The 26217-nt window shown below is 42.6% G+C and overlaps 1 protein-coding gene across 1 annotated transcript in view; it reads left to right on the forward strand.

The window, feature by feature from the left end:
• slit1b (slit homolog 1b (Drosophila)) overlaps positions 1-26217 on the forward strand; it is a 108288-nt gene that overhangs the window by 38710 nt on the left and 43361 nt on the right. Inside the window, exons 5-10 of the mRNA XM_030049818.1 lie at positions 16445-16516; positions 16739-16810; positions 17076-17147; positions 17392-17555; positions 18436-18583; positions 23559-23630. Coding sequence (XP_029905678.1) covers positions 16445-16516; positions 16739-16810; positions 17076-17147; positions 17392-17555; positions 18436-18583; positions 23559-23630 — 600 coding nt within the window. The remainder of the gene's footprint in view (positions 1-16444; positions 16517-16738; positions 16811-17075; positions 17148-17391; positions 17556-18435; positions 18584-23558; positions 23631-26217) is intronic.

The following is a 26217-nucleotide window of genomic DNA, read 5'->3' on the forward strand; positions in this document are numbered from 1 at the left end:
CTCTTTAGCATGCAGTGATTTGTTATTTATGGACATGGACTTAAACATTCAACATATCGGACTCCAAGTGTAGTGATTTTTTTTTTTTTTTTTTTTTTCAGTTTATAGAGTAAAAGTGGAAAGGGAACGATGCTCGTGTGTTCAGATTACAAAAGAAGCGATGCTGTTACTTCACAAGCTGTGGCTGCGTTGCGTTCTGGTCTATCTGCTACTCCTGTGATCCTCTGTCCTCCGCTACGATCGATCTCCCCCCGAACGATTGCTGAACATCTGGAGCACACTTTGATTGTGGAGGGACTGATACCAAAAGCTGCCATTTACCGTTGATGTGCTGGATTGCTGAACCATTTTCTGCTACTAAACTCCATTGTCAGAAATACCTGAATGTGGCATGTATGTTTGGCCTGTTTCCAGCAGGAATAAAAAGAAGAAAAAAAATAAATACACCAAACAAAACAGAAATATAAGGAACATCATGATAGCTGTGGGTTTGTTCCTTTAAGTAATTCTTTTATGAGCTGTTTTCTGGGGTCAGATATCTCTATATTTGGCCACTTATCCGTGAACAGGATAAGGAATTCACATTTTTTTCTCCCAAAGGATATTTTATGCCCACCTTTATTTGATTTTAATGCCATTTTTTTTTTAGCATATTGTCAAATAAAGACTCAATTTGTAACACCAGGATTTGTTTTAGTGTCTGTCCCGCTGTTGAAACCTGGCCTAACAAAAGAGGATTATTCCTTTTTCCACTCAAAACCAACCAGTCCGCCCTCCTCTCCCCCACTGTTTTCATTTTTTTTGTTTGTTTCATTTATGTATTTATTTTTACAATTGTGTTGTTTTGTTTTTTTCGTTGACATTGTGTGTGGCCGCAGCATTTTCCTCTCTCGCTGGCTGTGTGGTGCCAACCTTTTCTTCTGCTTCAGGCTGCCGTTGTTTCCCGATCAAAAACCTCTCCATTTTTTCTCACCCACATCGCACGGGAAAATTGCTCACGCTGCCACAGATCACCTACAGGGACAGTGGTCACATTCATCTGTGGCTAAAAGCAAATTAATGAATAAAAGGTGAACTGGGTGGAAAGGGAAACTTATTAAGGGCATTACTCAGGCCTTTTTCATTTTTTTTTCTTTTTCTTTTTTTTTTTTACTTTGAAGGGCTTTTAAAGTAACAATAAAGGCAGCCCACAGCTCCTTCTTCTTCTGTGGGAATAACACAAATGCTTTCCTTTAAAGAATACACCCAGTTAAAAATGTGGATTTTTATTATTCCTGAGCTCTGTCTTCATCGTCCACCAACATGTGAGAGGTCCTAAAAGTCACTAACTGTGCTGTCGGAAATTATGAGTTTCAGTGTTGGACCTGACGACCAACCAGCTGTCCAACAAGGAGAACATAACCCGTGGCAGAGCTCATGTTTTCCTAGATAACATGTTACTTAATGTTTTTCCGAGCTAGCGTTGCTGTAGAGCTCATCTGATAAAAACATGAACGTATGAGGCTTGTAGTCGTCGCACTGATGTGACAAAGTCCTCGGCTGTCACCGAAGCTCCATATCAGGATGTATATTTGGAAGTACATGGAATCAGTTCTACTCGCCTCGCCTCTACTCGCTTTTTTGGGGGGGGTTTCATCAGACAAAAGTTTGGGATAGGATCTGGTACCGGATATTATTTTTGGACCACCTCGGGCAAGTCAAGCAAGCTGAGCAGACAGGTGACGTAAAAGCACTGCAGACTGCTGATTGGTCAGATAGAAACTGAACAGCAAAGCCCCACCAGTCATGAAACGTATTTGTGTCATATTTGATAATATATCTATGTGAAAGGTGGAAGCAGCCACCTAGTTGATTAAAAACAAAAAAACACTCTTGTGATGCTCTGGTAGAGAAGTGAGGAAAAACTATAGTTGACACGTTAACAATGTGTGGCGAGGCTTTGTCGTGAGGAGGTACGATCTGCAATGAAAAATGAAATTCACGTAAAGTAGCTGGTACCAGAAGCAAGGCGAGTGAGGAGCTGTGTCCCAATTCAGAGTCTGCATCCTTCGAAGTCCGGGTCCTTTGGAGGACCCGGACTTCAACCGAAGCATCCTCCCCCGTCAACTAACGGCAACGAAATGGGACGGTCCAGCCTTCGGAGTATTTCCTGGTTGCGTAACCGCCGTTACCACCGTTTCCATGACAACAAACTCCGGAGACCGAAATATAACGTTTCTTTCTGTCAGACAAGACAGAACAGGGGTTTTGGTTTAACATATATGGCGTTGGATGTTCAAATGAGTAAAAAACGAATATTTATAATGTGAAATTTGAACTTTTCTCCGACTGAGCAGCAGCACGCAAAGCATCTTGGGATACGGGAGGCCGAGAAGGATAGTCGCGGTGCAGCCTTCGAATCGGCTACCAACAGCTGAAAAGGAGGCCGCATTTGAAGTGCGCATTTGAAGGATCCTTCGGCTTTGGATGAATTGGGACAGGCCTTTGCGCAGTGTTGTGACGTAACTGGCCTTCAAATGCGGACTTCGAAGGATGCAGACCCTGAATTGGGACACAGCGAGGGAGTCTGTGATGGAATGTGAAGGAAAAACGCCGGCAGATCGGTAAAACAATCCCGGATGAAACGGAGGTTTACACACACGGGAGCAGCACAAAATCAGCGTGCCGTGCCAGCGAGCTAACAGCTACTCTTCCTCGCCGCCGTTTGATGAGGCTGGCGGAGGATAAGAGGTGCAGATGAAGAGCCAATCAGACGAGAGGGGGAGGGATAGACACATAGCTGTTGTTCTGATTGGATCGCTCCATTCTTTGGTGTTGAAGTTGCTTTTTACTCTCTGGCGAAACCGCTAGTTTGACTCTCTCTGCATGACAAGGACTCTCTTTTTTTTTTTTTATTTGTCATCTAATCATGACAATAAAAATAAACATTTTAATGAAACCTTCCACATTTTGGTTTATCATCCGGTCAGCAGTGCGGGGGGAGGGGAGAGGTTTCACTCTTTCTGCCGCCCGTGTTTGGATGAAGGTGTCCTCCCCACTGCAGATATGCATGTACGCTTCAGCCCATTTGAGCACGCATTCATTTCTGTGTTTAGATTATGTGCAGGGCTCAAGCCGAGCTCAAATCCTTCATCGCAGCACGCGCGCGAGGAGAATTTTTCCCAGAATTCCAGTCTCCCTAATGCTGGGAGCGTGGGACGCGCCCGCTGTGTCTGGTAATAGCATCACACTGGAACAGGATCTGTGGTGAGGAGGGAGCCACCATCACTCCCTTAACAAAAACCTCCTCAGTTGTTATTCTGCAGCCCACTGTGTATGTCTGTGTGTGTGTGTGTGTGTGTGTGTGTGTGAGAGAGAGAGAGAGTGAGAGTGAGGGTGTGTGTGTGTGCGAGCTCTGATTCCTCCTGTCATGTCCGTCCAAAGTAAAGCCGACACACTGAGAGCACCAAACCCCAGTGGCTTGCTTCAGTGGAAAGGCATGATGGGAAAAAGCCTTAGATTCAAGAACACACACATTTACACACACACACACACACACACACACACACACTCCTGTCCAAACACCCCTTCATTCTCAGATGGACACAAAGACAAATACTAGCATGGGACAGAGGACAATTAGATTCACTCTCATCTCTCTCTCCGCTTTTCATTTCCTCTCACTCTCTCTCTGTCACTTTCACTCTCTCGTTCTCTCTCTCTCTCTTTCACCCCTTGGGCTTTTTTGTCCTCCCACTCTCTCTTCTTCCTCCTCTTCTCCCTCCCCAATCTGATTTTTTTTTTTTTTTACTTTTTTTTTTTTTATATAACTCCTGTCACCTTTCCATCATTTGCCTTCAGGGTTTTTCAATTAAGCGCTCTGCTCTGGTGCTTCTCAGGAGGATGGAGGGATGATGGAAGGGGAGAGGAAAGCGGGTGGGAAGGAGGGATAGAGGGGGAGGAAAGTGGGAGAAGACAGAGAGGGATGAGGGAGGGTGTGGATGGAGGAAGGGAGACAGGGATCGAGGGGGGAAGATGGAGAGAAGATAAAGGAAGAAGCGGAGGAGGGGAGGTGAAAAGAAATTAGGGTGTGAAGGAGGGAAGGAAAGGGAAGGAGGGAGGGTGAGAAAAGAGGGATGGAGCAGGGTGGAGAATTAGCAGCGTCCATAAATATTTGCAGCGGCAGGTTGATTTTTTAGTCCAGCAGTCAGGCTGAGGGCTTCAGTAAAATAAAGGTGTGACCGCTGCTCTTTTTCCACTCCTCCACTCCAGCATAAGGCCTAGAAACCAGTCTGTCACTAACTGGGTTACTGACTGTTTCAAGGATTAACACACTGCTGCCCCCTAGTGATGACAACTTCTGTGGAACCTGCACGAGCTTTCCGCCAAGTGCCGACACGGACAATATGGTTGCTGTTTTTATTCCCCCTGTGTTTTGAGTAAATAAAATGCGACTTCACAGATTTCCTTGTGGTTTTTCGTTCCGGTTCATCTTGTTCTTAGTCACTTAAAGTGATTTGCAAATGTGACGTTGACGTGTGAGTTGAACTTTTCGCTCGGCAGTCAAACAGTTTAATTTACAGCAGGTGACATCCGTGATTTTTCTATTTTCAACTGTAACAGCAAAGTTGAAATATCACTAATACAGCAAATATACACTACTCACAAAAAGTTAGGGATATTTGGCTTTTGGGTGAAATTTATGGAAAATGTAAAATGTTCACGCTACAGTGATATTATATCATGAAAGTAGGGCATTTAAGTAGAAGCATACAGTGGTGATTTCCTCATCTCAAACAATTTCTTGAAACAAAAGCCAACAACAGTGGTGGATATACCACAACAAAAAATGTCAGTGTCAATAACTTGTCATGTGCCCTTGAGCATCAATTACAGCTTGACAACGACGTCTCATGCTGTTCATAAGTCGACTTATTGTCTGCTGAGGCATGGCATCCCACTCTTCTTGAAGGGCGGCCCTCAGGACATTGAGGTTCTGGGGTACAGAGCTCCGAGCCTCTACACGGCGACTCAGCTGATCCCATAGGTTTTCTATGGGATTCAGGTCTGGAGAAAGTGCAGGCCACTCCATTTGAGGTACCCCAGTCTCCAGCAGCCGTTCCCTAATGATACGACCTCGATGAGCTGGAGCATCAAACACCTGATGTGAATTTTGCCGTTAATCTCCTTGTTAGAGAACAGCAACTTGTGCAAAAAGTACTGAAACACTGAACAGTTGGACATGTGCATTCAAAAGTTTACAGAAGGTCACATTAAGTTCACCTGTAAAGGTTATAATGCATTTTAGGTTCATCCTGAAATTTCACCCGAAAGCTGAATATCCCTAACTTTTTGTGAGTAGTGTATGTAGAGATTTCTTTACTTTTGGGAAGCACATTTTGTTGTGCACCTGCTGTTTGCTGTCTCAGTCTTTATATGTTAAAAAGTGTTTGACACCGATGGCAACCAAAGGCCAAGAACTGGTTGCCAGTTTCTCAAAATGGTTGCCAATGGCAACCTGGCAGCTATTTCTGTCAAGCCCCAGTGTGTGACTGATGTCTCTTTCTTTTTTTCTCTCCTTTGGTAAGAAACACTCAGGAAACGTAAACATAGAAACGCAAAGTGACTATGCAGTGAACACACACACACACACACACACACACACGCATGCAGAAAAGAAGTTTAGATTTGTGCGTGATTATAGTGAATGTGTTTTGTTGTATTTGTGATATTCTGTAATTATGGCAATAAAGCGTGGAAGAGAGAGAGGGGGAATCAGAGAGAGAGAGAGAGAGGGAGAGAGAGAGAGAGAGACAAAGTGATGGTGTTTGCCTCCCAGGTTGGCAGAGTTTGGCCTGTTACCATGGTTACAGCATTCTCCACACCATCAGGTCATGAACCTTCGCAGAAGTCAGTGCACATGTGTGAGTGTGTGTGTGTGTGTGTGTGTGTGTGTGTGTGTGTCGGGTTCACATGTCTGAGACTCCTTGTGGATCAAATTGCATTTGAGTTACAAAGTGTGGTTGTTTTGTTTGTGTCCTTTCGTGTGTGTCTCTCTCTGTGTGTGTGTGTGTGTGTGTGTGTGTGTGTGTGTGTGTGTGTGTGTGTGATGTGTTTGTGTGGTTGCGTGTGTGTGGGGTGATGTGCTTGGTTTGTGTTGAATTAATGGGCAGACATGTATCATCTGGATGTTGTGTGAGACTGTAATGTTTAGCATGTGTGTGGTTGCTTGTGTGTGTGTGTGTGTGTGTGTGTGTGTGTATTGTCTGTGTTAGCTCTCGCTCACTCTCTCTGCAGCTCTGTGGTTGAGAGACAGAGAGAGAGAGAGACAAAGGGAAATGAGAAAACAATGTTTGTATGGTGATGACCACCATAAAGAGATTAAGAAACTAATTTCCTTTAAATTTCCCCTAAATTATAAAAATTATGTAATGTAATATTTATGTAATAATCCACCACATTTTAAAGTAAATTAATGTTTCTGTTTTGCTTCTCTCCTAAAAGTGCTAAAACTAGGTTAAACAGAATCAAATGAACTGTAGTCAATAGCACTTTCCCATATAATCAGCACTCTAAATTATTATTATTATTATTATTATTATTATTATTATTATTATTATTTTCACTGTGCATTGGTTAGAATGACGGCAGCCAAAAGAACAGAGGTTAGTTCTAGTGGAAATCTTATGCAATTGCCATAACTTTACAATCATCAATTTCACATCAGTTCATAATTTTGTCTTTGTTGTAAATATTGGGTTTTGTAACAGCAACAGTAATAGTCCACTTACTCAGAAATGATTCAAATCAAGTGTAGTGCTCATTCTATAGCATTTAGTTCTACAATTACCACGTAGTCTACTGTTGAGCCAGAGCTCGTTACTGCCCCCGGTGGCCAAAAGACTGTCTCTGTCTCACCAGGCTGCAGTGACACGCTGTGCCTCTGGTTGTGTCCAAATTACGGCCTACAAGCTAAGAACCAGTATGAGAATCAACACAGTAACAACTTCCCTGCTTAAGCCAGCCGGCGCTCCATAAACACCTGTTTTTTTTGTTTTGTTTTTTTTTTTTGCTCTGGTGTTAAATGGTGTGTGCAGTCACTGAGTTGGTAATTACTGCCATCCTAGATAAATTGTAATTGGTGCTTCATTGCTGTAATCGCCTCCAAACATTTTGCGCTTTGCGGGGGAAACTCCCATAAATGCACACGCAATGGGGCCAAAAGTGCACAAAAGTTGGAACAGCCCTTTTTGTCTAATTATAGGCAATAAAGACCCGGTAGAGTGAAATGCAGCTGTCACTTGTTAATGCCGGAGAAGGGTTTGGGACAGCTCCAAACACTAGTGGATGGTGTCTGGGAGCTGCTGCCTGACTCCTCTGCTGCACAGGAAGTGATGCATTTCAGGTCTGTTTGGAAGAAACAGAAGAAGAAGAACTCAAACTGCATCAGGACGAAGTCAGAAACACCACAGCGCTTAGCAGCAAACACAGAGACAAAGTAAATAGTAAGTAAACAGCTAAGGTCTGAGTTGCTGCGTTTACATGGAGCGTAATGTCCCACTAATAATCAGAATAACAGCCAAATCAGAATAAAAAAAAAAAAAAAAAAACTCATGTAGAAACTCATGGGAATTTTCAAGCGGGTTGAAAGGCCTGCTGTAAATCTTTAATAATCCGTTAAATAAGAAAATATTAGCGCCTAATCACCATGTAAACTCTTAATCTGCTGGTTTCTCTCTGGCTGGAATAAATCTGCTCTTTCTGCTCATGTTTGCTCCACGTGGGGGAACATCAGGTGACGGGACGAGTTTCCAGGAGGGACAGAAACCCAGCAGCACCAACACACAGCTCATTTGTGGTTGATAACTTTTCTGTTGTAAAGATTAAATCTGTAAAGGCTTATTGAGCGGCTCCGTGGCTGAAAGGCTGGAAACCACGAGTCGCTCAGACGAGTTGTTAGAAAAGACGAACGAAGCCGGAATCCAGCGAACCATCGAGCATATCAAAAAGCTGCTGGAGGAGTTTGAAGGCTTCCTGTTACAAGAATAAAAGCCCAAACCAGCAGCCAGGATTCATTTTTACAGTCTGATGGACGACATGACTTAACCTGGATTATATTTAGATTTCCAGCAGATCAAGATCAAAGATCAAAAAGATCAAAAACGTATTATTTTATTCTAAAAGCTTTGTGTCAGGTAAACTCGCATCTTACCGGGTCACTTTATTTAGCCTAAACTGCAGGTATTGAGGCCTCACAAAGCATTACAGTGTTTAAAACACTGTCAGTGTACATCTTAATTTATTTATAATGGTGATATGTGGTCGATACAGAGCTGGAATGTAAGGAAAACAGAATAAATGAATAGGAATTCCACACACACCTGAATTGCACGGGCAGTACTGTCGGAAACCGTGTCCTGAAATATTAAATTTATGGGCATCCATGTCCTTGTTCTGCTCGTGTTTCATCAGCCATGTTCATTGTTAGGAAGCGCTTTCGTTTCTTTCTTTGCCTGGATTTTCAAAATGGAAATCTCAAAAATCTGTATTTCCCGCTCTGATAATCTAATTGGCACTGTGTTTGATACAAAATGTTTTTTTTTTTCCTTGGATTTTCTGCCGTTAAAACTTGTAATGAATCAGTGTAGGATGAATCACTGGCATTGTGCTGATAAGCGTTGAGGTCGCAGCAAAATGAGCGATTATTTATGTGCACATGTCACAGATGATTACTTCAAATTGGTCTTAAGTCCCAGCTTGCATTAAACGATATTAAGAAGCCTTAAATTTGCTCTCTCTCTCTCCGTCTCCTCTCCATTCATTACGCTCTCCCTTTCTCTCCCCAGCCCCTCAGGATGTCTTTAACACTCAGAGGGTGTGTGTGTGTGTGGTGGTGTGTGTTTCTCGGTGTCTGCGTGAGTGAGCAACATGTTTGCAAATGTTTGAGTGCATGATCTTCTGCATCTTGTCTGATCGGCTTCCTCTTGTCAGACGTGTTATGACATCCCTGCTAATCCCGCAGTATTTATGCATCTGTGTGTGTGCGAGGGGATTCCCAATGCGTGTGTGTGTGTGTGTGTGTGTGTGTGTGTGAGACTTGTAGGTCATATTTGGGTCACCCTAAGCTGTGGTTCTCTGGTCGACCACATTAGTCTGGATTCTGTTGTTGCGTCGGTTCAGCTCTTTAGTTTTTCTCTGCACCACATCTGGATTTAACTTTCCCTTTTCTCTCTCTCTCTCTCTCTCTGCTTTTTCTCTGTTCTCTCACTTGGCTCTCCTCTTCATTTTCTCATTTGTCCCTTTTTCTCTCCTCTTTCTCCTCATCTTGCGGCCGCTCTCTGACGCCTTCACCCATTCCCTTTTTTCAGCTTTATGCATTTTTCTGTCTTTCAGTGTCTCCCCTTTTTATATGTAGATGATTACTTATTTAAGGTGTGTGTGTGTGTGTGTGTGTGTGTGTGTGTGTGTCACTGTGTGTCAGTCAGCGTGAACAGGCAACCAGACTGTATGAATGAAATATTAACAATGTTGTTTGTCTGACTGTCTGCTGACCTGCTTCAGAGGGCAGCAAACAGGACTGAAATGGTGTGTGTGTGTGTGTGTGTGTGTGTGTGCACTCATTAGGCCAGGTTCAGCCGAGGAATCATTATTTCATTCTGTTTAACTGATGATCCTTTGACAGCCACTATAGATATTTTTGGATCAAACTTGTTGATTGGTGACATTTTTGCTCATGTGCAATATCTTTATCTTGACCATTTCATGCCAAAACCTTTCAAGAAATGTTGTCCTCTGCTCAGTATGTAATGGAAGTCAGGTGCTTAAAGGATAATGGTGTTTTTTTTAAGTGATACTTCATTTTTTTCTCCCATGTTGTGGTATTTGCTGCTCCATAAAAGTGTAGTAGATCCTTCAAGTTTGACCATCAGCTCTTTTCCTGCCTTGAGAACGAACACTTTGCCGGGACTGCTCTTTTGAGCGGCAGCCCAAAGCTAAAAAAAAATGTTTTGAAGGACACTCAACAACAAATATTTGTTTGGAATTCATTTCCGATGCTCTTTTCCAGTCCTCTTGCTTGATCACTGGTGGAACTACTTTGTGTCTGTAGCACTACGCCTCAGCTTCCCCGAGCAGGTGTGTTAACAGACACTCTGCGCTGCGGGGAGGTGTCCCAAACAAACGTGTTGTCGTGCATCTCTCATAACATTTTTTTTTAGCTTTGAGTCGCCGCTCAAAATGGTTTTATTCACTGGGGCAGATCCACTTCATTCCTTTTGGAGAAGAAGAGTCCTGGTGTCGCTCTCGTCCTCTCAACAGCTGACGGGTCAAACTTGAAGGATCTATTCCACTCGTGTGGAGTAGCGAATAGTGTCCAGAGCTCTCTGTACTTACATTTTGCCGGCATATAGATAAATCCATCGCTTGTGTTTGTTTTAGCCACGCCGGGATGCCTGCTGGTATTTGACGTGCACAATATGTGTTTATCTTCCACCGGGCAGATTAAATATACATCTGAACATTGTTAGAAACAGTAGATAACATGTCAAAAAAAAAAAAAAAAAAAAAAACACAACTGAGACACAGTCCATTTGTTTTTTTTTTTTTGTTTGTTTGTTTTTTTATTATCAAGTGTTTTTTTTTTTTTATTTTATTTGAGAAAAGGGGGTGGGAGTGGGGGGTTCTTTTGGTAGAAGAGCTTTTAAAACTTTTTAAATACCCAAATGGTGTAAATTGTGTTTGCTCCACCAGATACACTGCATGTATCCTGTGCATTTTTTAAAAAATCACAATATATATGACAGAAAAAAGACCAATATCATGCAGCCCTACTTGAGAGAACTTACACATTTTTTTATTTTATTTTTTTTTTTGTCAGAGAACTCAAATGTGTCTCAATAAAATACTTACACTTTGTGAGAGAAGATGAAAGCATTTTTTTTCCCGTCAATCATTAACAAGCTCCTTGATGAAAAGAGGAATCAGTGACCACTTCAGAGCATCATGGGAATTTTCAGCACGGCTGGAATGCCTATTTGACCCGTCAGGTTGCTTGGCTGAGGGCGGCTGCTGTGTATTATTCGTGTGTGTGTGTGTGTGTGTGTGTGTGGCGGAGATGGATGGATGGACAGGGGAGGATGAGGAGAGGATGAGTGCAGAACAAGTGGGAAAGTTTACCTTTCTCACCGTCCGCTGTGAGCAGGGAGGGAGGGACGAGGATATTGAAACGACAGGAGAGGCAGCGGAACAATGAGAGGATGAACAAATATTATGAGACCACCTACAGTCTACACACACACACACACACACACACACACACACAAACACACACATCATCCAGCTGTGACCAGTCTCTGTTTCCTTCCAGTAAACATCATATCCAGCCTCCTGGTGTCCTAGCAACAGATATCTTGACAACGCAAAGGGAAAGCATCTTTAATATTGTTTCTGTGTGTGTGTGTGTGTGTGTGTGTGTGTGTGTGTGTGTGTGTGTGTGTGTGTGTGTGAATGTGTGTGTGTGTGTGTGTGTGAACTGTATCTTTGTCAGCCGTCCTATTGTGAGACAGACAGACACACACACACACACACACACACACACACACACAGGCACATACCCACACATCATATGGTCGTGTTTGTCATTTTGAAGTGGAGAAAAAGAGATGGGGGGGGGGGATTACCGCATACTGTAAGGCATAACCACATGACAGAGAAATATATTTTTCATTTGAATCTCAACATATGTGGAAACACTTGACAAATCCAGCTCAGTTCCAGTCTTTATTGTCCACTGAGGAGAAATCTGGTTTTCAGCACAGGCACCATAACACAACAATAAAAAAAAAAAAAACAGTGAGAGGCACACATGTAGCACATAAAAGGCTCAATAAAACAATAAAAACACAATAAAAACACTGGAAACAAAAGTAATTTCCCCCACGGAGACCAGTCTGCTCATACACAGTATTCAATAATTACAAATAATGCCTAAAACCTACAAATAAAAACACATTGCCACATTGCAATTGGATGTTGACGAGCAAATTCACCATTTTCATCGAGAAGGGATGAAAAACCACTAAGTGAAAACGTGTTTATTTATTTCTATCTACTCTACCTAATTCTATTTTTAAAATTACGAGCTAAATTTCCAGTGTGATGACACTTGATGAAGAGGAAAAGACCAGACTTCACATTCACAGATGACTGCTGATTTATTTTGTTTGTTTAAACTTGTTTGAGTGATGTCGCTTTGACGGCCTGTGTCACTTCAAGTCTGTTTTTTTTTTTTTTTTTGGTTTGTTTTGTTTAAACGCCGTGGAGTTCCTGCTTTGCAGCGTGCTGAAATGCTTTGGCGACACTGGTTTCCCTCTGTCGGTGGTATAACAGCGCTGAGTGGAATTGAATTGGACCGAATGGGATGAAGACTGAGACGGGAAAAGAAAGAGAAGGGAAGAAAAAATAAATGTGGGAACTTAAAGAGAGACCCTGAAGAGAACAAAAGGAGAGAGAGGATCTCAATCTTGCATGTCCTCTTTGTCTTTCCTCCGCCTCTCTCTCTCTCTCTCTCTCTCTCTCACTATAGATTGGGTTGGTTTGGTTCATTGGCCTTGACCTCCCTCTGAAATGGAGCAGAAAAACTGTACATGCAACTGGACTCTATTTCACCTCCTTTTTTTCCGTTCTCTGTCGCTCCGTCCCTCTCCCTGTCCATCACCATGTCAGTCGCTCTATTCCACTCCAGCTCTGTCCAACTAAACACTCTCTTAGTCCCTGTTCTCTTACCACATACCGTACTTACACACACACACACACACACACACACACAGTTGTTTTCCTCCCATGAGGGGTCCACATATTTTTGTAGGGGCTCCACCCTTCCCATTGCTCCTACACCTCTGTAATAAATCAGGTGAGATAACAAGCAGCTCCCAATCACAAATATCACTTCAGTTTAACAGAAATCAAAACTTTTGTCTCCACACCATTTATTTGCCACTTGTCACTTTCTCTCTCTCTCGTTTTCTCTCTATCTCTCTCTCTGATGTCTTTTCGTGTTCTTTAGACGTTCCCCTTCGTCCCTGCATCCTCACCCACACACTCGTCCGCTGTGTCTGCGCGTCCTGCCGTCCTCCCTTTGGCCGCTCTGTCGCTCCGTATATCACTCATCACCTCCTCCGATGCTCGTTTCCTGCCTCAGACGCTTCGCCCCTGTTTACTTTGCTTTTAATTACTTTAGCAAAGTTGTGGTCTGATGTGGCAGCGTGTGCTTGATTTTGGTTTGGTTTGTTTAGTTGTAATGCAGTGTTGTTTAGTGTAGTGTTCAGTTTTTGTTTGGTTTGGTTGACGTGTGATGTGTTTTGAGTGCACAGTAGTTTAGTTTTGCAGTGATGCAGTGTGATTGTGGTGTGGTAGTTTAGTTTTGTTGTACTGTGGTGTTGTTTATTGTGGTTTAGTTTAATTGTAGTGGGATTTTGTTTAGTTCAGTTGAAGTTTAATTTAGTTGTAGTGCGGTGTTTAGTTTAATTACAGTATAGTTGTAGTGTGTGGAGTGTATAGCGTAAGTTAGGCTGTGTGGTGATATTTTAATTTAGTTGTAGTTTAGTTATAGTGTGGTGTTTAATTGTAGTTTAGTTATAGTGTGTTGTTTAATTGTAGTTTAGTTATAGTGTGGTGTTTAATTGTAGTTTAGTTATAGTGTGTTGTTTAATTGTAGTTTAGTTATAGTGTGTTGTTTAATGTATTTGTAGGTTAGTTGCAGTGTGGTTTTCAGTTGTACTTTAGCTGTAGTTTAGTGTTTAATTTAACTGTAGTTTAGTTATGGTGAAGTGTTTCATTGTACTTTAGCTGTAGTGTAGTGTTTACTTCAGTTGCAGTGTAGTTATAGTGTGGTGTTTATTTACAGTTCAGTTGCAGTGTGCTGTTGTCTTGTTTTGAATAGTTACACTTAAGTTGTGGTTCAGTGTGGCTGTGCTGCCCTGTTGTCCAGCTTTACTTCAGTTTGATTTCTTACTTGCTGACTTACTTAATTTTACTTAGTGTGGTAATAGAATTAAATAAAATAAAATAAACAAAGCTATCTAAAGTCACCTTTGGATTCAGAGCTACTTATTGTGTAGCAAATCATTTGTCTTGAGCATGAGATGTTGCTGAAGCCGGATGTGGAGCAGTACATTTGTTTTTTCACCGATGTGGGTCCAAGTAAAGACTCGGCCGCTGCTGACTCGGTGTTTCCTCTGTTGTTGGTTTGACCCTGACGTTAATGGAGTGTGTCTGAGGTCCTCCAGCGCACCAGGGGATGATGCACATCCTCCTCTGTGGTCTGTCACACACACACACACACACACACACACACACAACCATGCTGTCTCTCTGATCTCTGATCCACACCCTCTCTGGCTCTTTTGCTCCTAGAAAGCTTTAGGTGATGTAACACACACACACAGATCTTGGAGGTTTGCTGCTCTTGAGTCGGTGATTGTGTTTTTAAGCAGACAGTGTCTCCGTCTTTACATTCGATGGATATTGTTTATTTTCGTGCTGTTTTGGACGGGCAGCTAATCATTTTTACACTTTTCCATCTGACTGGTTTTGTGTTTGGATCATGTCCGCTTGTTAGCGAGATAATCATCTGGTCAGCTAACCATCACTGTGTTTGCAAACTAGCTAACATATCAAGTAGCCCAGAAGCAAGTATTAGTAGTGGCTTTTCATCACACATTAACATTAACATTAACAACTCTTCACAGGAAGGCCAACCTGCCTGCCACCGTACCCAGAGCTCAGGTGACCCTCGATGGGGTCGGACGTTCCCAAATACTGGCCTCTTATCCCCTTCAGGTTGAAGGAAAAAACAACATTCAGATCACAAGGAACCAGTATGTAGATCAGGATGAATCAAGCAGATAATGGTACAGATCAGCCTGAGTACCATGTGACTTCAGTGATGGTGATGATGAAGGCAGGACAGCCTAATGGTCAGCAGGAGAAAGGACAGGAATTAACCCAGTTTTGTTTGTACAACACAGTACAGGCATTTGCACATCTTTCTGCCCTTAATTTCCTGTGATTTTACAGTTCTATCCAATAAAGCCTCTGTTTAGTCATTTCCAGTCTTTTACATGCGTATGAGGCACAAAACATGGAAAAGATTTTAAAATAAATATGCACGGATCACTGACAGAAAGGAAAATACAAAAAGCAGCGGGTATGATCAGTAGGTTTCTTTAAGAGACTTTAAAAGACAAACTCTCTCGAAGAGCGAGTTTCTCTAATGGAGAGAAGTAGGGTGCCACCAAAGACCAGGCATCCTGCTTTTCAAAATAAGAGGTCAGGCTTCACCAAAATTTGGGTTAATGGTTTAGTTAGTCTTTAATAGTGTACATCATAAAGGTACATTAATGTGAAAATAGAAAATAGATACTGAAAATAGAAACACAAAACTATAGCACTGGTCCTAGTTCCATCTACAGAGGCAGTTTTAATATCATTCAAGAATGGTCTACAAATTTACAAATTACACCAATGACTTCTTCAAGGAGAAAGTCTGCGCCCGATATAGAACCAGAGCCAAGTCCATCCATTTCATCAGTCTCAGAGTGTGGCTGTGTCCCATCCCGTCTTATGGACACACTGTGGATTCACCCTGTTTACCCAAATCAGATTTTGGTCTTTTCGTTTATACACTTTTCCTCTGTCATCTCTTTTTGGTTAAAAGCATCACAGCCTGAGTTGGTGAACACGAGTGTGTGCAGCTTGTGTGCGTGTGTGCAGTTCACTGACATCACATTACAGCATTTCTACATTAGATATTGAAGTTCAAAGTTTTCAAACATCCACATCTCACTACTGCTACTATTACCAGTGTGCAGTGTTGCCTGGGGCGGCTTTAACTCACCAGTTTGTGTGTTTATTGCTTGGCCTTAGATTTGTGTTGGTTTATACCGAGTCTGGCGAATGCAAACCCGGTTCCAAACCCTCGAATTCACACAAAGCTGCAGTATTTCCCCAACTTTAAGTTACTGCACTGCTTGTTCAAAACGTGTCTGTTAGAAACCATCCAGTTGCAGAGCCTCCGATTTTGCAGCTTTTTGGAGAAACCGCTCATCCAAACTACTTTACACTCGACATTGCACTTTCTTGGGCCCTCAGCAACACACCCGCCAAGTGTGAAGATGGTCTGATGTCCAGATAATCAGAACATGCAGACAGACAGAGATTCCCTCCATTTTAGTTAGATGACACATGACCTTGTTGACTCCCTGTTGTAACTGCTGTTTTATTGTTTTGTCTCCTATGGGAGATTATTAAAGCTCCCATCCAACATTCAGTATTTCAAGAGCAAAAATGACCCTGTGCTTTGAAAAGAAAATAACGATAACAGAAGAAATAAACTGTTGACTCCAGTGCAAAGGGCTTTACTGTAATTTGTATATTCATTATAATGTACAATTTATTTTATTTATAGGGACCTGAGTGAAAACGCCATCCAGGCCATCCCAAGAAGGGCTTTCAGAGGAGCCACGGACCTCAAGAACCTGTGAGTGAAAACACACACGTGGACACACAAACATGCACGCACACACACACACACACACACACACACACACACACGCTCTCTAACACATCCATAAGAAAGGATGAGACTCACTTCAGTCACAAATCTCTGACACACATGCAGCGTTTGGTCACTTTGTGCGTTTTGAGAAAGTCCCATTTCTTTCTTTTTCTTATTTTTGCTTTTATATTTTTCCACTGGCAGGCAGTTGGATAAGAACCGCATCAGCTGTATTGAGGAGGGGGCGTTTCGAGCGCTACGATCTCTGGAAGTCCTGTGAGTATTTTAAAAAAAAAGTTTCAAATCAAATATCTGAGATTCAGGTATTTTCACTGCTCAGCCACAGAAATGGAAGTATCTCTTTGAGGATTTTTAGCACAGTTAATTTCTGTGTTTTTCTGGTATATTATGGACTTGTTATGGAATTGTTTTGTGTTGCCGGTCACAAGAAATTACTCTTTTTTTCATTTTTTTTTCTTTTTCCTCTTCTCCTTCCTCTTTTCCCCCTTTCTCTCTCTCTCGCTCTCTCTCTCCCTTCCAGCACGCTGAACAATAACAACATCAGCAGTATTCCAGTTTCCAGTTTCAACCACATGCCCAAGCTCCGCACCTTGTGAGTCTGTCGTCTCCTTTCACTGCATTACCCAGAATGCCGCGGTGTTTAGTCTGACGGTAGAACCGCACTGAGACATAAACAGAACGTCAGCACAGCCGGGCGCTAACACTATTTATTTCTTATTTTCTCATCTTCCACACCAAACCAACCTTCCTTCATTTTCATTTTTCCATCCTCTCTCCCTCTCCTCTCACCAACCTCCCTCATTCCCTCCGTCTCTTCCTCTCCTCCGTCCTCCCAGTCGTCTCCACTCAAACTCCCTGCGCTGTGACTGCCACCTGGCCTGGTTGTCTCCCTGGCTGAGGCAGAGGCCGGCGTTGGGCCTCTACACCCAGTGCAGCTCCCCTCCCACCCTGAGGGGCCTCAACCTCGCTGAGCTGCACAAAAGCGACTTCGCCTGCTCAGGTACGAAAACTCCACCGGGTTTGAGACGCTGCTCCAGGTCAAAGTCTGGCTCGGGTTCTGGAAGCGAGCCTGGAAATTCCTGGAAATCCCCTGAAAGATGCCACGCGTAGGATCAGTAAATCCTTACCACATTCAGTTTGAGACATTAGTGTAATTAATGCAAACAAGCGGCACCGGTGCAGAGACGATTGACCTCTCGACTGCGTTTTCCACTGTGCCACCGTTGGATTTGTCAGGAAGTTTTCTGGATTGGTTTAGGCCACAAAACAGGAAGAGGGTGCTGTTCTAAGACTTACGGAGTTTCTGGCATCGATAGATTGGCAAAGGAGAGAAAATAAGTAATGCCAAAGACAAAACCTTGGCCCATAGAAGCAAAGGTCCCCTTTCCAACAGGAAGCAGTGGGATTTATGGGAAATGTGGTTTTACTTGTGGTCAAAGTCTACCAATGTTTTCTCATTTGTTTACCATCATTATACCAAGATATCATATGTAAATTGACAATTAAATGACATGGACCTATGATTCTTGTCTGAGATTTTAGTGTAAATGCAGATTATATATCATAAATTTAAAAATGTTCTGCTCAGAAGTCAATAAACATTCACACAAACATTTCTGCTTGTACTAACTTGAATGAAAACAAAGTGAAACCTATCTGATCTTCTGTGGTACCTCCTAGATCCCTCTGAAAGAACCCTGGGAGTCCATAAAAAGTAACTAAACTCCAAACCCAAATCTCTGTGAAGTCTAATGATGAAACGTCAGGTGTCTTGTCTTTGGTGGCAGGTGATGTCACCACCTGTTGGGCTCTTCAGTGGTGACCTCACCTGCCAGGGAAGGTAAACATGCTAACTAAGCGTTTTCCTCGTTTGTTTCCAGGCCACGGCGGCAGTGCGTTCGTCCAGCCGTGCAGCCTGGCGTCGGGCTCCTGTCCCCCGATGTGCTCCTGCAGCAACAACATCGTGGACTGTCGTGGGCGGGGCCTCACCGCTATCCCCGCCCATCTGCCCGAGGCCATGACTGAGATGTGAGTACGCTAGAGGAAACAGCTTGCACTTTTATAATTACATTATGTCTGATAGTCTTATGCAGAACAACTTTGTATGAATCTGACAGTAGAATGAGCTTGAGTTCCCAGATCAAGACTGAACCACAAGGCAGCAGCAAAACAGTGGAAGTAGCAAAATACTTTCATCACTGAAATTACCCTTCTAGTGTACTTGTACCTTTTTCTATATATTTTTTTTTAAAGTCAATGATTTTTAATCTTGTAGAAGCACTGAACTTCACTACATTTTGAGTCCCATCCTTTACAAAATACAAAATTTGTGGCTAAGATCATTCCCATTCACAGTGAATAGAGTCACAGAGTGGGGAGCAGAAGATTATTCTGCTACCCAGTGGCTATCAGGACTTAAAGGAATACTTCCAGTGTTTTTGACAAGATACCCCTTTTTCCAACTTACCCAAAGGGGGACCAGATGTTGGACACCATCTTCTCCTCTGTACGTCCAGTGGTTCAGTTCCTGTGGATAGCATTTTGTTTTTAGCTTAGCATAAAGACTAGAAATCCACTGTATAAATAACACAGCTTCAGATTTGCTGTAACATTTGTTTGTTTCACTTTGACGGAGCCAGGCTAGTGACTCCCATAGACTTCAAGTCTTTATGCTAAGCTAACAGGAAATGCTACCCATAGGAACTAAACCACTGGGCGTCCAGAGGAGAAAATGATATTGAACATCTTGTCTCAGTCTGGGTAAGTTGGAAAAAGGATGTTTTTGCAAAAACATTGTAATATTCCTTTAAGGCCTGATAGGCCCGTCACTGGGCTGCAGGCTGATCAATGATGATGATTAGTGATTAGAGTGAGAACGAGTTTCTGTGATTGAACTTAATGTGGTAGCTCTGCAAACAAAACCATGGAATTTTTTTTTTTTTTTTGACTCTGGTTTGCCTCCTTTTAGGAATGTTTGTCTCCAACAGCGACACATCCGCACACACACACACACACACACACACACACACACACATACACACAGGCAATTCAATAAATATTGAAACAGTTTGTAATCTGTATTGAAAGTCTATATTTTGTACCACTTTATACCCTAAGGAGGAATGTGGCTTCACCGCCTCAGACGGATGCTGTGATATTTATAGCCTGTACAGCTGATTGATCAAATTCACCCACCAAGTGGGCTGGTGCTCCCACAGCATTACCCGGTCACAGTTCAATTTTACCCCCACTGGGCGGGTTGGTGGGTGTTAAATTCACACTGTGCATGTTGAGGATGTAACAATATACAGCTGGCTATCAGCTGCCAATATCAGCTTTAAGTAGCAATATCCACATTAGTCAAATATTAAGTTTACTGACAAATGTAAAATTAGCAACAGGGTAAAACTATTGAAATTGCTTGTATTATAATTCTTACATAAATGCATATCAGCCTTTACAAACTGGAAAATAAAGATATTCATGTCAAAAAAAAAAAAAAAAACATATCTGCTTCTCTACTAAAATTTTTATACATCAAAAAAGTAAAAAGCTATAAGCACATCATGCAGACACAGAAGTGCTCACAACTGCAGGAGCCGATATGAATCTAAACAATAAGCCACAAAACTGTAGAAATACAACCGCAGGCTCTACATAAATATGTGAGCATTTTTAATGAGCAACACATTTTGCTTCTCGTGTAAATCGCCTGACGAAGTGATAAGCGGAACACGTTGCTCATTAAAGATCCTCAGTTTCCACAGTTTAATGGTTTATTTATTTATTTATTCTTTTTTACGTTTACATATGTAAATGTGCTCGGCATCCCAGTGAACTGTCACATCATCGCTGCGCTCCCACCTCCTCCTGCTGTTTGTCTCGTGTCTTGGAGTGAAAAATGCTGTAGGTGCACAGTTTTTTTTTTTTTTTTTTTTTTGGAGGTGCAACAGCTTTTATTTTTATTTCTGTGGCTTGGCGATACATTTTGGTTCCCAGTAGCAATTCTGTGATCAATAAAATGTACTGGGTCCCCTGTTGTGTGCTAACACGGGCCACCGTGCCATTAACAGAGCAGGCAGGCAGAACTCCATTAGTGTCCTCGGGTACATGAACACTATAGAGAGTCAGTGACCTACATGTATAAAATCTGCTGTGTGTGTGTGTGTGTGTGTGTGTGCGTTCATTTTAGGAACTCTATTGATCCCCAAAGGAGAGCTCTGACTTTGTGTGTGTGTGTGTGTGTGTGTATACTGTGTATCTACTGCATGTCCATGTGTGTTTATGTGCGAGTCTCCCTCATACATAATGTACTTATAAGTGTTAAAAAAAAAAAAAAATGGCGTGGAAACAGTTACACTTTGTACCATATCAAATGTCTGCTGATACGCCTTTGCAAGTACATTATTTATGAAGGAGATTTTTACAGTATTATTTCATACTCGCATGCTTACTTTCACCATCGAGCTCTTTGCAGGTTAACACACTGGAATGAGGCCCGTGCAAAAATAAAACCTCCCCAACATTCGGCTGTCAGTTCTTCACGTGTTTCTTTTAGCAGTTTTTTTTTTAACAGAGTCTTGTGCGTGCAGCATTTGAAAATCCCATCACGGGACTCGCGGCCGGTGGATTTTGGGATCCTCACACTAACACGCTCTCTAAATCCTGCAGTGTCCCGGCCAATGGCTCGCATTCAGTAGCGTGACAGGGCAGTTAATCACCGCGGGTGGTAACTTGGACGAAGCTAATAAATGGATTATATAGGCCATTACATGTACTTTGTGTTGCAGCCAAAGCGTCTAAGGTTTCCATGTGTATTCCAGCGTGAGGCTTGACGTGCGTGTCCCCAGCTACAAGCACAGAAATATGAACTCGCGTCCCAGGGCAGAGATGTAAACCGGAGTGAAGGCTGGATGGTACAAAGTCACATAAAATTTGTCCACAATGCAAAGACAAAATGGGCAAAACAGAGGACATAGATGTGATATGGTTGTCCTGCCTCGGAGGAAGCCACATTTACAGCTTTCTGCAGAGGTTATAGACTCAGACATTCATTTACTGGTGTGTTGTTTTTCATCAGGCAGATCAGTGACAGATATGATTGGCGTTAATGTGATTACTTCAGTGCTTTATTTTAACAGTCTTGGCTCACAGTCTGAAGAGCATGGCCCAAGTGCATTTAGGGCACGTCCAAGTCCACTTTTGCTATTTTAATGGTGGAAGAACGAGTCATTGCACCAGGCGCCTGGTTCAAAAGGGCTGTACTCAGTCTCTTAGTCATCTGTGTGTTTCCAGAGTAACATGCAGTAAACCAGTCAGCGTGCCGTCTCCCATTCTCTTTTGATAGCCAGGTGTTCTTGCACAATGACAAATTGCTATTACAAAGGTGGTTCCTTCTCACCTGTAGATATCCAGGTAAGAAGGAATGCTTCTCTGCAGAGGAAAAAGCTCCCTGAGGTGAAGCAGGCGGCCCTGTGTCCTGTGGGACAAGCAGAGAGGACACACGTTGGCACCCGTTGGCTATGTAGGCGCACATTGCTATCTGGATAATGCACCTTTAAATAATGGAGAAAACCTGCTTTTTGTTGCTCAGTCACTTTCAGCTGCCTCCGGATAGCAATGCGGCAACAACGTAGCTGACCACAGCTCATTTTAAGGCCAACATGGGCGCTCAGATAGACACAAGAGACTTTGTTGTTTGCACAACGTGGACGCTGGACAGGGAAATCACACCTGCACCAGCTGGAAACTGCCAAAGACACTTGACGTCATGTTTGGCACTGCTCTGTGCCGTGTGAGATAGGGCTCTCAGTGTCAGTGAACGGTTATGGTAAAAACGGTCATTAGGAAAAAGAAACACAATCACCGTGTTGCATGTAACAGTGTATGTAACGATCATTATCTTCTATATTACATTCATTTTATCAGTGTGGTGCCTATACATTACGTATTTACAGAGTTTATCCAGTCATGAAAACCCTGGCAAACTGGTGAATTTCCAGGCCCTGGAAAAGTTATGGAAAATTGTAATTTTAGAAAAGTTTTAGAGAAAACATGGGAATCTGACCAAAGCAGCATCAAATCTCTTTAAGAGCCACTGATTGATGATGAAAAATAAACAGGCAAGAAACACTGTGGCGGCAATATAACATTTCCCTTGTGCATTTTCATTTCATCTGTTTGTGTCAATCTGCTGAAGAAAGGTAAAAATACACCAAATTTTTACTTGTATAAGTAAATACTATCCATATTTCCAGTCAAACCAATTGCAAATTATTTCAAACTGGAATAAACGAACAAACAAACAAACGAATAATAACAGGAAAAACTATATTTGTATATTTCAAGCTGTATATGTCTTTGCATCCCTCTGTATGTCTATTTCAAGCTGCTTTTGACTTTCACAACATATACCATGTTAAAATACCCCTTTTCAGTGGAAACTCTAAATAACAGTTTCTATTAGTCACAGGAATTAAGCTAAAATTTATGGAAATGTATGGATTCTTTCTTAGAAACTGGCTGCTTTCAAGGATATTGAATGTCAGGAGATAATGCACACAAGGGCAGCTTCAATCCGAAATAATACAATTTAAAAAAAAAAAAAAACATATCAGTTGAACAGTAGCGCCAAAGGGGTGGATTAAAAAAAAAATCAAACACTGACAAAATGAAAATGAAAAATAAAATGCAGCAGCAACAAAAAACACATGTTCATTTCATGCAGTATCTGCGACATGTTGGGTATCAGATATCCTGAATTTGCATGGGCGCGATGCTGCAGCCGATGACAGGCGGCCAGCGCTGTGAGCGGCTGCGGCGCGGCTGCACGGCGCTGACAGCTGCTGGTGTCGCTTCTGTGGAAACTGCAGAAAGGACTCTGGTGGAAGTGACATCCAGCTGGCAGCGACGTCGCCGTGTGTGAAGGACGGCAGGAGGCAAGAATGGAAGAAACCTGATTATTAAACTCTCTCTCTGTCTTTCTCTCTCTCTCTCTCTCTAGCCGTTTAGAGCAGAACGGCATCAAGTCGGTTCCTCCTGGAGCTTTCACCTCCTACAAGAAGCTCCGCCGAATGTGAGTCTGCTGAACACATACTCCAGCTCACCCCAAACTGCAAAAGATTTCATTGATTTCACTGATGAAGGTTCATAAATAACAGTCGATATGTAATGCACAGTCTCCGGATCTGGATGTGCTGTCTTGTCACTTTAAAGTCAGTGACACACTCCCTCCTGGAAGTCTGACTGCGGTGATTAAAAGCAGGATGTGTAGGATTTGTCGTTGTGGTTTGTGAATGCAACACTCAAAGTTGGCACCTCCTGCCTGGTTAAGAGAACCGCCAGCAGTGAATTTTTGCTTCCTAGGATGGCAATGGAAGGAAACGCATGCCCAAAATGTAACATTGCTGTCCTAAGAAAAAAATTGGCCCCTCGACCTACCTGTCCAACAGAAAACAGACCAACAGCGTGCCGCTCTTCATCCTCCTCCTCTCCCTCAGTGCTCAGCAGCAGGTGAAACCAAGCCCACATTCACTCTCGTTGTTTGAGCTTTGTCTGCTTGGCGTTTCACCTCGCTATGTTTCCTTTTTTCTGCAGTCGGTGATTTTTGTAGCTTCCTACTGGATTTGGCAGAGCCGGGTTCTTCTTAAGTTTTTTTTTACCCCGTGAACAGTTTTTTCCTCGGCACTGTCGCCTTGTGTTTGCTCTTGGGGGAGACTTTAGCTCATGGTATTGGCCAATATCTGTTGGGTTTCTGCAAAGCGTCTTGAGATGACTTCTGTTATGATTTGATGCCACACAAATAAAGCTGAATTGAATTGAACTCAGTTGGCACGACGTGCTGTGATTGGCTGGGAGCTGCACACCCGCTGCCCAAAGGCCGACACCCAGAAGAGTCCCGAGCTCAGAAAAATCCAGGCAGAGACACACACACATACACACCAACACACACGTCTAGTGGCTCATCAGTGATGACAGAGGCGGATTACTTTTGTTTGAGTCAATACATTGTTTTTTTTTTTTTTTTTAGGAAAATCCTCCTCATTCTGCCTTTAATGTAACTTCAAACAGTGCCTGCCGTATTATGAGAATCAAAATTTTTCATAATTGCTATTTTTCTTAACAAAATACGCCTCAGAAGTCTGACGCAAAGTTGGGCACAAACCCCACATGTGGGTCCTACACATTTACGCTCTTGGGACAAGTTGGCGTTTAATACTCAGACGTTTTTCACTTAAATGGGATTCTGAAACTGCTTTCCAGCCAAATTAATCACAAACACTAACATTAAACATGTCACAGTTCTGAGCGGCTTTGCCCTGAAAAGCTTGTTGCCTTTTCCATTTTTTTGTCCGATATGTTCTTTTTGCTCAAGAATAACAAGAAAAGTATTCAGAATCACTACAGCAGGTCATCACAGGTGGCTAAACACTTTGCATTCTATCAGCTGTTATCGTATTATTAAAAAATTATTTTGCAGGAATCAGGAAAAACCCATTCATTGCTCCCACAGACAATCAGCTTTTTGATCTTCTGACACCTCAGTCAAACTTTTCAAATAAAACTCTCCTGTGTCATAATTCTCTAGAACAACGTACAGTATGTCAGCCTTGCTCTTTTCTTTGCTTCAGTTTCACTTTTACATGAGTGAAATTTCAGCTACATCGCAGCGCCTCTACTCGAGCAGGAAATCTTAACAGTCTTTCCACCGCGGCTGCCAACCCAGTCCCGCTCTTCCTCTCTCTGCACCGCTCGCTGAGCTGCGGTTTTCCTGCTCTCACCGAAACATGACAGAACACACAACCCCAGGAGATGCTCAGCACTTCAGGGGCGCTTCATTTGTGTCACCTCGCAGGCAGTCGCTTCCCTTCAGAGGCCCTGTGAGCGAGTCGAGCACGCGAGGTGGTTTCAGAAACCGCGTGTCTGACCACAGTAATAATGTAGTACTTCCTTCCTCTTTCTGTCTTTCTGTCTTTCTTTCTTCCTTCCTTTCTTTCTTTCTTTCTTCTTTCTTTCTGTGTGGCTTTCTGTCTTTCCGCTCACTGCTTTTTTCCTACCCTTAGTCAGCTGTTCTCCCTCTCTGTCCCTCTCTCTCTCTCACACACACACACACACTCACACACACACACACACACTGCCCCTTGCCCTCTTACATCATCAGTGTGAGACGGTCCCAAGCCATCAAAGGGGGTCGATTACACCCTAGGCGGATTTAAGTGGTTTATATATTAAAAAAATAATAATAAAATAAATAAAATGACAGATGAGTGACTGACATGCGGTGGCAGTCGGGGGATTTTTTTATTCCAACGTGTCATTATTTTGATGTTCGGCCCAAACTGCAGAGTCAACATAAAACTTAAAGTTTGGCAGCTCTTGTTACGAATGGCTTTGATGCACGATAAAACATAGTCATGTCGGTCAAAAGGCATTCTGGGAAATGTAGGAAACCACGACAAACACCATAAACAGTCAATTATAACAGCTTCATCACGGCATAATTCTTGTAATGCACTGACAGTATGGCAGTTTGACATGCAGCGTAAAAGGGCGGATTTCTCCTTTAAAATGCCACATTTCCGCTGTGGCCCTGTGTGGAAAACAATAGAGCAATAAAACGACACCATAACAACATGATGGAGGGATCACAGGGTTTACAGCTT

The sequence above is a fragment of the Myripristis murdjan genome, chromosome 1 (genome assembly GCF_902150065.1).
Source record: "Myripristis murdjan chromosome 1, fMyrMur1.1, whole genome shotgun sequence".
In the NCBI taxonomy this organism is placed as follows: domain Eukaryota; kingdom Metazoa; phylum Chordata; class Actinopteri; order Holocentriformes; family Holocentridae; genus Myripristis; species Myripristis murdjan.